The sequence below is a fragment of the Ziziphus jujuba genome, chromosome 8, assembly GCF_031755915.1.
Source record: "Ziziphus jujuba cultivar Dongzao chromosome 8, ASM3175591v1".
In the NCBI taxonomy this organism is placed as follows: Eukaryota; Viridiplantae; Streptophyta; class Magnoliopsida; order Rosales; family Rhamnaceae; genus Ziziphus; species Ziziphus jujuba.
In genome coordinates, this window is record NC_083386.1 from 23,628,094 (window position 1) to 23,644,053 (window position 15,960).

At 34.4% G+C, this 15,960-nt stretch overlaps 2 protein-coding genes and 1 pseudogene across 6 annotated transcripts; all 3 read right to left on the reverse strand.

Annotated features, from left to right (window-relative positions):
- Nucleotides 1-921: 921 nt before the first annotated feature.
- LOC107404408 (derlin-1-like) lies at nt 922-2,440 on the reverse strand (annotated as a pseudogene).
- A 988-nt stretch (nt 2,441-3,428) lies between these two features.
- Nucleotides 3,429-11,034, reverse strand: LOC107404404 (ceramide kinase). Of its 4 annotated transcripts, none has more exons than XM_048470398.2 (13): nt 10,620-11,034; nt 9,416-9,571; nt 9,145-9,312; nt 8,925-9,017; nt 7,688-7,780; nt 7,096-7,315; nt 6,961-6,987; nt 6,716-6,803; nt 6,244-6,393; nt 5,161-5,262; nt 4,278-4,640; nt 3,994-4,060; nt 3,429-3,915 (listed from the first exon to the last, which is right to left on the reverse strand). In XM_048470398.2, the coding sequence occupies exons 1-13, from the start codon at nt 10,791-10,793 to the stop codon at nt 3,778-3,780; spliced, it is 1,839 nt and encodes a 612-aa protein (XP_048326355.1). In that variant the 5' UTR covers nt 10,794-11,034; the 3' UTR covers nt 3,429-3,777. The 4 variants fall into 4 exon arrangements, with proteins under 4 accessions (XP_048326355.1, XP_048326354.1, XP_048326353.1 ...); XM_048470397.2 differs by having other exon boundaries at nt 6,716-6,800; nt 6,961-7,029; XM_048470396.2 differs by having other exon boundaries at nt 6,961-7,029.
- Nucleotides 11,035-11,441: 407 nt separating this feature from the next.
- On the reverse strand, nt 11,442-14,306 carry LOC107414164 (probable isoaspartyl peptidase/L-asparaginase 3). Of its 2 annotated transcripts, XM_016022261.4 has the most exons (7): nt 14,150-14,306; nt 13,635-13,806; nt 12,967-13,031; nt 12,460-12,852; nt 12,329-12,387; nt 11,931-12,035; nt 11,442-11,839 (listed from the first exon to the last, which is right to left on the reverse strand). In XM_016022261.4, exons 1-7 carry the CDS (start codon nt 14,207-14,209, stop codon nt 11,620-11,622), a joined length of 1,074 nt encoding a protein of 357 aa, XP_015877747.3. In that variant the 5' UTR covers nt 14,210-14,306; the 3' UTR covers nt 11,442-11,619. The 2 variants fall into 2 exon arrangements, with proteins under 2 accessions (XP_015877747.3, XP_015866851.3); XM_016011365.4 differs by lacking the exon at nt 14,150-14,306 and having other exon boundaries at nt 12,460-12,863; nt 13,635-13,710.
- Nucleotides 14,307-15,960: the final 1,654 nt, after the last annotated feature.

The window sequence follows — 15,960 nt, forward strand, 5'->3', positions numbered from 1 at the left end:
ATTTCCATGGAAATTTTTTATCTCATTCAATGACTTGACCTGGCTAATGAGGTATGCAATTGGGAAGCCTGGCTATTCGATTTGCCCCAGTCCGCAATCTGTTTAGTAAACCAATCACTAAAGAGCATTGCCATTGGAGTTTCATCATTTTAATCATAATATATAATGTGTAGATATTATATATATACATATATATAAATATATATATATATATATACACACCGAAGTGTTTTTATGGTGCAGATATTTACAAAAATGATGGTTTTTGAAAAAATCATGGTTAATACTATTAGATAAAAATAATAGTTTTTTAAAAAATTGTAATTTTTACAGTATAGAATTGTTATATATATATATATATATATATAGCCCTGCTACAGTGGACTAAATGGTAGACGACATAGATCCCATAAACCCTGGTTATGCATATACATCTTATAAATTTTTTATTTTATATATTGACGGTGGAATGCATGTTGCCTGCCCTTTAGTAAAAGTAGAATATAACAAACAATTTGGAGGAGGCATACATCCAAACATAGTTTATGGCATGTATGTCTCCCACCGCTCCTTGAAAGACTATCCATATATATGATAAATCTTTTATTAAGGAATTCCTGATTTAATTAAATCAGATAATGCTTACGTGGAGAAAGTTTAACCACTAAGTTAATGATAGTATTTGGATTTAGCGGGTGGGATTTTCAAATGACTCATGGCAGTACTCTTTAATAAGTAAATTTTTAATTTTGTACTGCATGAAATCTTTTCTTACGCAATTAAACATGTCGGGTTACCTAGTAAAGATGTGTCAAATGGCTACAAGTTTAGTAGACATAGGCTATAGTCTGAGAAAGTTTATGGCATACAGACAGTCCAACTTAGATGGGAATATATATTCAAACCACATGACAAAAAATGCTAGTGTTGAAGCTGTTTTTTGCCACAACCTATGGATTAGTGCTATAAATCAAATATGGTCAAGCAGATAATTACATAAACATATTAGGATTTTACAAAAAAATAAGACCATCTAACTCTAAGAATAAAGTTTTTTCCCAAAAAAAAAAAGAAAAAAAAAAAAACAGAGTATAGTATAAGAAATAAAAGGATACACCCAGAGGTAGTCTTGAAAATGTAATTACCCCCAGCAAGAGGATGAATCAAAGTGAGAAAGTAGTATAGATGGCCTGCAACCATCCTAAAATGTCTGGCATCAATGGAATTCCATATATTAAATCAAGTGCTAGCTTTCCCATGTAAGACATTGTTTATGTTGGAACCAGAGACATCACCTATTATCAAACATTACTTTTCATAATCATCCTTTACAATCCCTCAAATTACTTTCAAAAATTACGTTCTGATCAAATATTTGACCGGAAAATCCAACAATATTGGCCTCTTATTACATGCCAAAAGTGACTGCTCCAAATATCAACATCCATAGATAGTCTGCTGTTCTTTTGTTGAAAGTTCCCCTCTCCAATGACACCCCATAATTTGCCCTATGAAATTGAAAAGAAGTACAAAAAAAAAAAAAAAAAAGCAAAAAATCCATCATTCATATTAGTCATAATTATCATTATCTATCAGAGGATTTATATATGCTTTTAAAAGAAAGAGACTAGGCCTTCTTACATCATGATAAGACGCCAAGCAAATTCCACTGAAAATGGACCCAGAAAGAAGAAATTTGTAATGAGTCTCCAGACCTGCAGTATAATTAGCAAATTAATATATACCTACTACTTTAGCCAATTCTCAATGAAGACAGAAAGATATTGCTAGCTCTTGAAATTATAAAGATTGTATGAAATATTTTCTTGAATTTACCTGAAAACGTTTTAAGACAAGGCCATAATCTAGTGCAATCTTCCAAGGATTATAGAGTTTCAGATAAAATGCAGCCCTGGTCATCACACAGGCTACTCCATAGGTCTTGCTCACTGGCTGAAGCGACCGATAATACCTGCCTCTCAATAATATACAATTAGAGGAAAGTTCATCCAATAAAAAAAAAAAATCAAGTTTTGTTTCAATATAATGAGTCTCATTAATCATATTAACGTATAACAAATTCCATATCACGAATAATTCATGGAACAATTAGATGAAATCTTTGGGTTGGGGCCGGATTTCTTGCTTAATCTGTTTTCATGATCTTCACTTTGTTTGAAAAGAAACCAAAATAGTAGAGAAGGTAGAATTTTCTTTGCCAAAAAGGATAAAGTGAAATTGTATGTATATTCGGGTTAAAGAAAGAATATAAAAGAATTTGTAATCGATTCTGCATTCAAACTTAAAAAAACAGTTGGAGAATATATGAATCTTTGGAATATATGTTTTACATGTTCATATATATATATATATATATATGTATGCATGTGTTTGAGAGAGAGAGAGAGAGAGAGAGATCTTACTCCGATGATGTAGACATTGCAATTTGCAATGCAAGAGATGGGTTTTGGAGTTTGTGCATCTATGGAGGTGTGGAAATTCCGAAGAAGAGAGTTTTGTTTGGTTGCTTGTTTCCCAAGAAAAGTCTCAGGTCTTCCGCCAGAAAACGCACAACCATTGATCACTACTGCCACTCCCTATACCGTCTCCTACATTCCTGATAAATCAAATAAATAAGGAAAACCAAATAGGTCTATACAGATTAGGAAACATTAACGTATCATAATTGATATCCAAGTATCTGTAGGATCTTTCCTAATATATATAGTCCAACTCCACAAAGCATCCATTCTATATATTTTATTTATTTATTTTGTTGTCTCTGGAGAATAAACCGAACAGTTAAATTTAATAGCGTTGGCATTAGAGCTGTTACCATAGAACATGATTTTACAATTAGAGGTGAATTAATAATTTTACCAAAATGGCTTTATTCAATGAATTTTATGGAGTGGCTTTGTAATTCCGATTCTATAATGTTATTCAATGAATTTTATGGAGTGGCTTTGTAATTCCGATTCTATAATGTTAGAGTGGCCACATTGTTTACCAAATTTATTTAACAATATTGTATTGATTTGTTTCTTCATTATTTACCAAATTTATTTAGCCATATTGTATTGATTTGTTTCTTCATAATCACTCATCCAAACAAAGGATTACTTTCACTTATCCACATTTAAAATATATCATAATCAATAATATATTAACATATTTTATTTAATAAATGTTTTTGGTAAAAAAAATAGCATTTATAGCTTTTATCAAAAAAAAAAGAAAAAAGAAAAAAGAAAAAAAAAAGTGTTATGTGACACTACTGATACCTATTTATAGAATTTTGTTAAGGAGTAATATTAGGAGCACCAAGATGGTTATTAAGTGATCAAGTTTCATTATTTCGTGAGTTATGTTAGAATAATATAACCTACATATATAGATAAATAAACCTTTAAAAAGGGCGAAATATGAAGTTTACAAAAAGATGACAATGGAAGAAGTGCCTTTCAAAAAAGGGGCACCAAACTGTATTCTTTCTTAATCAAACGATGACAATTTGCTATACTCTTAACATTGGCCTGCCTCTTCAAAATGGAAGGTATAAATATAATATAATATAAAAACTACTCATTTTCTTTTTGCTAATATACATAATAGCAATATGTAACAACTTGTACTCCCCAACCTTCATCCATCCGTCCCCAACACTTTTGGCCGATATAAAGAATATAATTAGGTCGTACGAAGGTCATGGCCACAAAATTGTGTAGATTGGGTGATCTGATGGCCTATGAAGAAGCTCCTCTGGGAGGACCTCTGTTAGACTTCAGGACCAGTTGCAAATAAGCTAATAAGGCCTTGAAAAACTTGAGCTGACAGTTGGTGCGCTTGAAGGACCTCGCCATCCACATTCCACATGCTTTGTTTGCCCAAAGAAGTAAATGTAAAAGCAGGGGTCTGTAAACAGAAGATAAAAATATTAGAAAAGAGATGAAAGGGAACATAAAGATAGTATAAGCATGGTAAGAAAATTACCTTGTGATGCTCCACAAAGTCAAACTTCAAGGGGTTTCCACCTTTCCTTGCTAGCTCGGTTAGATGCCTGTATGTCAATCGTAGCACCAAAAACTTCAGGTATGGAAATTGTTCTTAACAGCTCAGAAATAAACAGGACGATCCAGGAAATGGCAAGCAAAAAGATGAATGTGTTCAACAAACTCATTTGGATGAGTTTATATTACCACAGTAGTAAACTTGCCAAATCATAGCAATTAAGAACCTATCCAGAGAGAGAGAGAGAGAGAGAGAGGCTATATTACCAGAGATAAAAAGCATGAGGACACTCTTTAATCAATATGAGATGCAAGAAACCATCTGAAAGGTGGGCATCAGCCACAAGACCATCTGGTGCCCTTTCATTTCGGCAAGAGATGATGGCAGCACCAACACTAAGAAAACGCCCTTTCGATGTCACCCATCTTGTTTCTCCTGGAGGTTGGCTACCACAGGCGAATGTGTCCATTGGCTTCATGCTACAAACATTGCAGTTAACACGGCAAACCACTCTTTCAGATACATTCGGACTGCCCAATGCTTGTACTAGACTGGCCAGATTACCTTTTGCAGTTGGATTTGTTTCTTCACTTTTGACTTCTAGATATGCCACTTCTGCCTGATAGGAACTGAACGATAGGGGAAAGATCATTATCAAAAGAATGTCATTAATTGAACTGAAATGGAATTAGAACATCACATTGGTTCCAACTCCCCAAACAGATTATGAAACAAAACTCTGAGGATGTATGCCCAAAAATAAAATCAGAGGTTAGTCAAAAGACAGACCATAAAGTCTCTATGTCCAAAGAAATCATGCTAATGATTTTTGCGATTCAATAAACCACTTACGTAGAACACTTTTAATGCATTTTAAGAGGAAGTCAGAGCTCATCACAGGCTAATGACTAAATCAGAATTGAATGGTAGTAATCGAACGTATCCATTGCACTGTTTTGCTTATATCTAAGCTATAAGTCGATAAACAAGTTTATAAACATGGGGAGTCACTTTAAACAATTCAGCATGTCTTCCAAAGAGTTAAGAGAAAGTATCACTCAGATAGTTGCAACACCATGCCACAGAAATTTTAGCTCATCAGATATTGGAACACAATAAACAAAATAGAATGACCACTAGGTGATGTACCTGTGCTTCAAAAACACCTTTGTTCCTGCACAATCATAACGGTTGGGACCCATCCAGCGGTATTTCTCACTCTCTGTAATGACGTCTCCATAGAACCCATACCTAATAGAATCAGGCATAAGAATTTAGAAGAGAAAATACTTAAACTAACTATAAATTTTGTAACACAATATGCAAAAAGCACTTAAACTAACTGTAAATTTTGTAACACAATATGCAAAAAGCACTTAAACTAACTGTAAATTTTGTAACACAATAGGCAAAAAGCATAATTCCATCCATATGATGGTTTACAAGACCATTAATTAAGCGGAACAGGAAGTACAGACTAGAATTCAAATATAAAGTAGCAGAAACAAGAAGTACAGACTAGAATTCAAATATAACGTAGGAGAAACAGGAAGTACAGACTAGAATTCAAATAATAAGTAGCAGAAACTATCATAAGATACAAACAGATTTCATAATGATATGAGGAACATGATTAGACATGCTTGCACATTGTAACAACAGATTTTGACAAAAAAGAATATGAAGATAACTGAAGTCAAAATCTGGGAATCTGTATTTGGTAATAGCATGTATTTAAGAAAAAAACAAGTGGAGGCAAACAGAGAGACAAGTAGCTGCCACATGGATGTGTAGAGGCAAACAGATATACAAGTGGCTTCTACATGGATGTGCCCATGGAACTTATACCACTGATGTGAAAGGTGGAGCACTTTTCAGTATTCAATGTTTATTATGGAATTCAAGAACTATAACAGAAGATTCAGAAGTAAAGTTATCAAGTATAGAATAAGGACATGTCAAGTAAATTAAAGTGGCCATGTCAACAACATGCAATGCGGAGCATGATGACAAAAAGGATTCAGGAAGGACAAGAGATATCTTAACAAAGGGAGGTATATTATAGCGACCTCTAGTTTCTCTAGGAAAGAGAAACTGAACCAAGAGAAAGTTTGACATGACTCAGCCAACAAATAAGAGCCAGTATAGAAGTTTCTGCCCTGCAATTCTACCTATACGCAAAAGCAAATAAAGCACCTCATAGAACCAGTAACAAGTAATATGAGAAACTACCCAGCAAAAGAAGCTGCATAGCGAACACAAGGTTCAACTTTTGATGTAGATGTTGTTCTCCACCTTACAACTTGAGCAATATCAAGGCACACCCTTTTACCCAGGACAATGTGCAATGCAGATGTTATAGGATCTCGAGCTCCAGTAGTACTGCAAAAGAGAAAGTGAGCACACCATGTTAAATCCATTCCAGTCTGTTCAACATCAAGGTTTCTTAAATTCTTCATTTGCTTGTTGGGTCCCCAAATCAAGTCTCCTTTAATCTATTTATCAACAATTTTCTATTAGCTATTGCTTCTGCAAGATATTCTTCGATACATCCTTCTAGTGTTTTGATAGTTTGATAACTTCTAATACCTTCAGGGCATTGTAGGATTTTTAATTTGACTTTTAAAGAAGGACTTTCAACCATTTTCCAGCATCCAACACATGGTATACAGTTCAACATAAGAGTATTAGAGCAAGAATATACCACATCACAATCGCATCTGTTGAACCTGCAGGAATGATTCCAAATCTAAACCACTCATTCTGGGGGGGAAACTCTGGATCTTGGTCTGGATTTCAGAACAGGAAAAGAAAGCCATTATCACATTGCTGAAAAGAGAAAAACTCACCATAGAACAGAATACCCCAGGGTTGAGAGCAACAATTACAACATAGTATGCTGTCAGAACATGTAAGAACTACAGTTTGTAAAATACGAGAAAAACTAACCTGTGCTGCAAGAACCATCTTCGTTTCCTGTAATTTCATATACATCCAAGTGATTTGTCAGCCAACAGCCTGTTAAAACTACAAATCAAATCCAAAGCTTCATATGGATGGAATTAGAGTTATTATGGTACATACTGAAATTTGTGGACTCCATTCCATTATGTATAGAACTTGATAGAAGAGATTCATCATCAACAGCAAAAGAAGTAGCTGCTGTTTCAATTGGATCATGAAGAACAAAACTTCCATTGCACTCAAGAGAATGAATAAAATCTGAAGGAGCTGGTGGATAAGATGCTTTATGCCTTGATTTAAGAAAACCATTAAGAATTTCATTGAAAAAGCCATCACCTCCCTAAAGGGGGAAAAAAAAAAAAAAACAAATCACTTCAAACTCATGGAAAAACCTGGAAATTTACTTAATTGACTTTTTGTCATACAGAGCACACTGAACAAAGTAGAACAGAATCTTCCTAAACAAACACAACAACCAACACCCTTGCATAATTCCCTGCACAATTGGTAATATGCAGAGTTTACATAGGCAGTGTGACTTTTCATGGAGAACATACAACACAAAACAGGGAGAGGGAAGAAAGAGAGAATGGCTTCCTTGCATGTAAAAAGTCTATGGACATAAGATTGTTTGCCTGATTTAAGCTTTACATATCAATGGACCAAAAACTAAACGTAAACACAGAGAAAGAAGTAAACATAAGGAACTTACAACAGTGACAACTCCATCATATGAATTGAGCTCCCTATTTGAGGTAGACACCATCACATCAAATGCCTGTCCTGCCCTCTGTGTCACAATCACCTGATGGAAGAACAAACGAAGAATCAATATACGACCTTCGACAACATGTATTACAATTGCATCAAATTAACACAGGCAATATTTATATCCACTAAGCGTCTATAAAATTTCAAATTCTGTTATTCAACAGTTAGAATAACCACTCAAAGTCTAAAAAGCTATGGTAGTTCCACAACCATGAAAATTCATATATGCCTCAAACTGCAGGAAATGAAGTTAAGAGTGTATTTGGTATGAAAGCCCTATTGCTATCCAGTATTGTGTCAAAGCCTCTGAACTTAAATTTCTGTTTTTGTGCTGATATTAGATAAGCCTACATGTCAAGGGTAGTGTACATACATTAAGCCTTTGGGATTCATGGATAGTTAACAAAAGTGATTTACAACAATTATCTAACAAGGTATGCCAAAGGACTTGACATAATAGACATTATGTAAACTTCTAGGTAGTAGATTAGTTAAATTTTAGCTATCTGAAAGGAAGTCACTTCAGTTACATAGACCTATAGGAAAGAAAATTGAGAACCACTTCTGCGTACCAGAATCTATTAGGTCCTTGCAAATGAATTGAAAGTTGCAATCAAGTGCTGTTTCAGCATTTGTCTTTCAGATTGTAACCATATGTAGCCTAACCCATAATCATTAGTAACAAGAATAGGATTATAAATTAACCAGCTGACATATATTTACTGTCGCAAAATGTTACCTAAGAAATTCAACCTAATTTAGACTTGTCAACAACCACAAACGGAAACGATAAATTTCACAAACTAATGAACTAAACTCCATCCACAATTGCCACACTTATCCTAAGACCTTTTAAAGTCACTAAGCAACCAACGTCGATGAAAACTCAAAAGAAAAAAACAAACCAATAGAGAGCCTTCCACTCTGAACTTTAACTAAGGTTAAGATGTTTGAAAATTTAGCCATATTCCTCAAGAATTCACATAGAAAGGAACATAATGTTAACGGATGCAAAGATGCACATGATCCAAGCCAGTCCAGTAACTTTCACTATAGACGCATATGAAAAAGTCTTAAAGTAATCATCAGCAATAAATAACAGAATTGGGTGCCTATGTATTATAACGGGAGATGTCATACTCACAAATCAAATGTTTACAAAGTATACTAAGGTTTACCTTTGTTTTCACCTTTGCACGCGTGAATATAGGAGCCACAGTTTCCCAAACTCTGTAGCCATGACCTTTCCCACTCTTTGGATTAATAAAAACCTAGTCAAGATGAAAAAAATTCTGGAAAAAAGGTTTCACAGCTTTATGTTTAATTTGATCAACCAACCAAAAGACACAAGGACCAGAGAACTGATAAGAAATAATGCTTGCCATTTACAAAACATACCAGAAGATTCTTTGGTCTCCCTACTTGCAGAGCAAGAGAAGAATTAATTCGATTCACCCACATCTGGCATGTCTGCAGATTGTCAAGACCAAATGTAAACACAGACGGGACCCAAAGAGATGATCGCGTCTTCGACCTATGGAAACCATGCACCGTGAAGCGATACATCTGCACCAATTAGAAACATGTGCCACCAAACATTATTTCTATATGAAGGACTGAAAAGTACATTAAAAGAAAAAAAAAAAAAAAATAGAGGAAATGGACAAACCTCAAAGTTGTGACCCAAAAGAAATCTTCCAGCATTCGGAAGATTTGATCCACGAATAATACCATAATTTATGAATTCAACAGCATATAAATCAGAGAACTTGATGTTGGTAGAAACCTTTGAATCACGTTTGATGCCTAAACAAGTTGATTCATCCTGTCCCACGATAAGAAAGAATATTCAAAGGTTGGTTGGGAGTAACAAAATGATTTAGTAACAACATTTTGTACTTAGAAAATCTAAGAAGCCATGAAATCAAATGCCATCCTCTGTCTCTAATATAATATAATCAAACAACAAAAATAAGCATTCAACCACAATAAGATGACCAATGATTATATCCGTCCCAAAATCAAAAACTACCAAGAAAACCCGAATGCAGATCTTTTTTTTGTAATTCTATTAACTTGCCTATACAGAAGATTACACAGGCATGAAGCACTTTTATAGACAATAACTTCAAGTTTAAATGAAGATTTATTTTCCAAAATGGCAAAATCAAATTGCGTTTCATAAGGAATGTTTTTCACTAGCAAAAAAGCGAGAACTTCAGTTCTATATGTCGTACTAAAACTTTAAGCTCTTAATTTGAGGTAAAAAAATTTAAAAAAAAATAAAATAAACCCCTCCAAAATCCTTCCACAATCAAAATTCTTACATCCAAAAACTATGCAAAATCAACTTATAATGGATCAAAACCAGGCTAGTAATATAAAACATAGCTGACCCTAGCAATTTCATGTCTCAGAATGAAATCTGAAAGCCAAAAAAATATTTTTCTGCCCCGTATGCTACTCAGCAAATCAGTGATCGAAATTTCAACGGCCTATCCAAGTAGTAATAAAACAAGACCATCTCCAGCACAAATAATAGTTTTTTTTTTTTTTTTTTTTTTTTTTGGCTTTTTACCCAAAAGAAAATTAGTTTTCTCTTAACAAAAATCTACAGCTTTCTTGACCAATACATCAAAAATTATGCAGAAACTGTAATAGAAAGAAGATAATAATAATAATCAGAAAATAGAAACATAATGCAAAAAACAAAAAAACCATCAAATATAAATACATAAATAAATAAATAAAAAACTACCAATCTACACAGACAAGCCGAAAGTACGAAAAAGAAATGATTTTGAAGATAAAAACACAATTAAAAAAAAAGAGAGAAAAGTACAAAAAAAAAAAAAAAAAAAAAAAAAACTTACTTTGGAAAAAGGTTCAACACATTTCCAAGACAGCCCATCAGAATTGCAGGTGAGAATGACTTCCCCAACCTGATCCAAGAAAATGGTGGAGCTCAGAGGCGTTGCTTCTCCACCAAACTGTAAATGAGGGTCGGAATTCTCTCCTATTAAACAATCATCTCCGTCTCCTTCCATTCACGAGAGGTTCTATATATAAATATATATATAAAAGAAAATTTATATAATAACACGCTCCAATTCTACAGCAAGGGCTGCCGAGAACATTCTCAGACGAATCTGAACCCCAAATATATATATATATATATATATTATATATAAAATAAAAAAGGAAAATTTTCAGTCTGAATTGAAATATCCGTTAATGGGTTTTAGAATTAGCAAATACCCATTAGAGAAGATGCGTCAAAGTCGTTTATTCTTCGCTTCAGTCGTGACTCAACGAGATCATTTTTCTATTACCACGCTTCGGGTCGGTTTGTCAGAAACCCGATTTGTCACTTCCATGCCCCATCGTACCCTTTACTATTGTCGTCATTTGTACATGGGATTGTGACCGTTAACTTCATAACGGTTCGTCGACTTTTTGCTCCACACGACATGTCGCATCCTTAAAATTTTTATTTTTCTTCTTCTTATTTTTATTATTTTTTAAATTTTCATTATGTATTAAAGTGACACCTATAAAATTATTAAAAACCATGTGGTATTTAGAAATCACTCTGTTATATAGAATAGCAAAAAAAAAAAAAAAAGAACAATATTTTGTTGCAAGTTAATAAATTATAAATATTTAAAAGAAAGCCATGATTATGATTATGCTGGTTGGAACATAAATCGTAAAGATCTATTAATTTAACAAACAATAAATCAGATGATACATATTGTTTTCAGGAAATGTGATAAGTTACATTGTATAATTGAATAATGGATGGATAAGACTTTGATGATTTTTTTCAGGAAGAACACACAAAGCATTTTATTTGTATAGAGATGAAAATGTTCAGGGTTGCACGGTGAAGATCTTCACATCTTCCATGTCTGAGCTTCTTACAGAGTATTGAAATGTCCATCCATGGCAGGCACCTGCATGCATGCCGTCCCTGTTGATGGCGAATACAGCTCCTACGAAATCGGGAAACCTTCTTGCAATTCTTGATATTGCATCCTTGGCTGCAAGCTTAGGTTCCATCCCCAATCTCATACTCTCCACAACTTGATAACTGAAAATCAGATAAAATAGAATTTTAAGATTCAAAACACAACCTAAAGAACTTAGCAAAGAAGATTTGGACAAGTTTTCTTTTGCATTACCATGGAAGGAAACGCATCATGATGTCACCATCCCCGGTGGCACCACAAGCACCCACTTTGCTATCAGCATACGCTGCAGATCCTGCAATGGGTCCATCACCTACCCTGCATTCACAAAATCTTGCCTCTGGTGACTTGTTACAAGGACTCAAAGCAGTAAATTTGTTTGCTGATCATTACTCAAATCAATTTTTTGTAGTAACCCAAAATATATGAATGGATGGAAAGCTAATTTGAGCCCTATATTTCTTTCTAAAGAAGAACCTGATTTAACATGGTTTACTAAAACAATGATAACAGCAAGTAGATTTTCGGCAAATAATGCCAAGGTTTATGAGTAAAAATTCTACCATAAGTATGAGAGTGGTAGCTCAATAGGAGGCCTCAATATGACTTACCTCCCTGGGATCTTAAAGGTAGCTCCATTAGTTGATGTACCAACAGCGATTTGACCCAACTAGATAAGAAAACATGGAGTTAATCAAGATTAATATATTTTAAATAAGCCCTGTTATGATCAGCAACTTACTTTATCAATAACCGCCATTGATATGGTATCATGGTTGTGAATACCAATATGAGATGGTCTGGATTTGATGCTTCCCACCAGAGTGGCTTTGGAACATGTACTGTCACTAGGGCTCAGAAGGCTCTTTGCATGATAGGGGCCACAACTGCCGAGTGGTACAACATTTTTCCAAAAATTAGGTTGGCAGTGATTTTCTCTCCATTTAGTCCACTTCTCCATAGATTCTGAAGAACTAAGGTTAGATGGTCCCGGAAGACCCATTGAAATTGCAAAGGCTGATGCTTTCTCACCAACAAGCAAAGTATGTTCAGTATGTTGCATCACTAATCTAGCAGCTTTGATGCCATCCTTGACATACCTCATAGCAGCAACAGCACCAACCTCCATTGTCACCTATGCATTTCCTTACCAAAACAGAAGCAGATTGTCATTTGGATGCATATAAGTTGACATGAGAAAATAGCAAAAAAGAAAAAGCAACTAAGGGAACAAGTGAAAGGTGATTACCCCATCCATGATCATTGCATCAATTGTAGTTTCTCCATTCTCATCTGGACTCCCACCAGGCCCAACTGTTTCCATCACAAAGTCATGTCAATGTAATTCTTGTCATCCTATGTTATTAAAGATTTAAGCATGCTTCACAATTTTCTATCTGGGAAATAAACATTGCTTAAATAAAACAGAAAGTTAAGTACTAAACTTTAACATGAAAAGTTATGCAATTCGCTGGTTATATGACTATTTTGAATTTCTGATTAAGAATTCACTTGGATATATGCAGTCACAAATGAGATTTCTCATTGGTATACTAAGCGACTCTTGAAAAAGCCATACGCTTCTACGCCTATGAAATGGTGATCCTTCTTGATTTGAGCAAATTGAAGACATTAAACATGACATACACGACACCAAAAAGTAAAGAACAATCAGCTGCTTTGCAATGTCCTCGCGTAAAGCATGAGTGCATGACTGTGAATGAAACAATTTGCCACCTCTTGAATGCAAATGTATAGAGAATATACAATATCAAGGACATGAACAATTAAAGCCAAAGATTTTTTTTTCCCCCTTTTTTTTACAATCTAAATGCAAAAATTACTGGAAATGATACACTTCAAAAAAAGAAGATACCCTGTAAATTATATCCATAGCTACAGAATTCAAGGACCCACCTGTTCCATCGCACCTGAGTTCCTCGCAAGCCGAACAACCTTCAACGACAGCATCCACAGCAGAAAACCCACTATCAACAGCCTTCCAAGCAGCTCTAACAGCCTCTACAAAGGGCCATGTGCTCACTACCAATGGGTACTGCCCTGAATTCACAATTTCATGCCCTAAGACCTGATACCCATCAAGAAAGACATTTTTTTTATTAATGAAAAACTTCAGATCATGTGTTTGAATGAAAAATGAATTAAAAAAAAAAAAATTTGTTTGGTTGCTGAGAAAACGCAAGAACGACACTGATATAAATCGGTCACTCCGTCGGCTTTTTAAGGTCTCCATCTCCCCAAATCCCAAAACCTCAAAGATGAATGTTTGAATTAGAAGGAAAGATTAAACATTGGATTCCAAAAAACAATACAAAAGGAAAATTCTTCCTTTTTCCTCCTTTTTCCCTGCAGCCAAACAGTGTGCAAGAGCAAACAATATGCAAAAAGGTGCTTCTTTTCGAAGTCATTACCGAGAAGGGCAATACTGTGAGGATCAAAATTTGTTTAGAGAGAACAATTTTAGCATCCATGGAAACTGCCTTGAAGCTTGAGAAGCTACCCGTCCCCCAACTATAAGCTGAACGGCGTTGGGAATGGCTTTGACTGTACGTTGGTAAATTTTGGTGGTACAGTGATACATAAGGGTCGGGTGGTGTGATACGAATAATTATTCGACCCGTATTCATTACATAGGGCTTTAACTAATAGTAGCAATTTTGGGCCAGGCCTAAAGTGAGAACTATACAGCTCATTCTATATATGTATATATTTTTTTTTTTTGGTCATTTGAAAAAGTTTCAACAATGTAATATTTTTTATGTTTCTTGTTGAATTTGTGCTATTCTATGTTACTTTCCCACCTTATAGATCATAATTTTTTTATTTGTTATCATCTTTTTTATTCCGGTACCATCATGCTTCATAAAGATTACAATCATGTGCTCAGCACTATTAATATAATAAATATATCAAGCTAACCGTTCTATTAAACTGAATAATAAAATAATGGTAGATTTATATTCTTTTATTTAATTTGACAAACACATTCCACCGCAGATTTAATCAAATTGAATCGTTGAAATATTAGTCAAACCAAGACAGAATCTTAAGAACCTTTAAAGCCAAACTACTCAAGAACTTGGATTAAATAAAAAGACCAGTATTCGTTGGTTTTTGATGTCTGTCTTTTTGGTTTTTTTTTATTTTTCCATATCCAAGGATCAGAAGCAGCACATGGATGGATGTTCTACTTACTGAATAGATTATTGGGCCACCAACCCCACCAAGCTAAACAAAATGATGTCTAATGTTATCACATTTGCTGCATTTTGAATTATTAATTTCAACTCATAGAGAAATGGTAAAAGGCCGCATAAATAAATGGCAAAGTGAAGCTCAGATATTGTCTACAAAATAATCGTTCTCTTAGAAGGAAAGGTATGCAATTTCTTCTCATCCTCAAACCAAGTTGCATTTCGACGCAAGCTGGGTCTCAAATTAAAAGCAATAGAGGAAGAACTAGCTATTATTAGAGATGATAGAAGAAACTTCAATTTGGAGGAGAGAATTGAAGAGACTAGAGTACTTGTCACTAGAAGGAGGAGTTGGGTGACCATGTTGAAGAGAATGTATCAGTGATTGCAATAGTTAATGGTAAAGGAGGGTTAGGAAAAACTACACTTGCTCAGCTAGCTAGCGTTTAACGATGAGAAGGTCGACAAGCATTTTGATTTGAGAATGTGGGTGCATGTCTCTAATGATTTCAATGTGAGATTACTAGTTGAGAAAATTATTAAAATCTGCAACTAATAATAAGGGCGAGGATAATTTGGAGGTGTATCAATTTGCAGCAGGTGCTTCAAAAAGAAATAAACAGGAAAATAATATCTCCTCGTATTAGATCATGCGTGGAATGAAATGATGTCTTAGCCTGATTACTTGTCTGTTTTTTGTAGGACTTAGATAGCATTACATCTTTAGCATCAAGTTCTGTGCAAGGACTTGGGTTACCATGCCTACGGAGTTAGAGGACAGTATCATTCCAACGAACGCAAAGATGTCCAAGGCAAAACTACGATTGAAGATTGGCCTAGTTAAAGATAATAGTAGCAACGGAGATGAAAATTGCAACCATTTGCTTGTCCTAAGTACTTAATTTAAAGTCAATAATCAAATCCCTTCTTATTAATTTCCTGCTTCTTCAAATACAATTTCCCATTTCATTTATCATTACCATCTTTGTTCCTCTTCTAACCATTTCAAAAATTTTAACAAACCAGGG

Bases quoted from the DNA above. Each gene is read 5' to 3' on its own strand.
- LOC107414164 (XM_016022261.4), bottom strand. From the start codon at position 14,209: ATGGATGCTAAAATTGTTCTCTCTAAACAAATTTTGATCCTCACAGTA. The intron at 13,807-14,149 runs GTAATGACTTCG...GATGGGTATCAG, and splicing joins TCACAGTATTGCCCTTCTCG to GTCTTAGGGCATGAAATTGT. The intron at 12,388-12,459 runs GTAAGTTGCTGA...TTTCTTATCTAG, and splicing joins CAATGGCGGTTATTGATAAA to TTGGGTCAAATCGCTGTTGG.
- LOC107404404 (XM_048470396.2), bottom strand. From the start codon at position 10,793: ATGGAAGGAGACGGAGATGATTGTTTAATAGGAGAGAATTCCGACCCT. The intron at 6,394-6,715 runs GTATATTCTTGC...TCTCTTTTGCAG, and splicing joins ACAGATGCGATTGTGATGTG to TACTACTGGAGCTCGAGATC. The intron at 4,061-4,277 runs GTAATATAGCCT...ATTGACATACAG, and splicing joins CCTCATGCTTTTTATCTCTG to GCATCTAACCGAGCTAGCAA.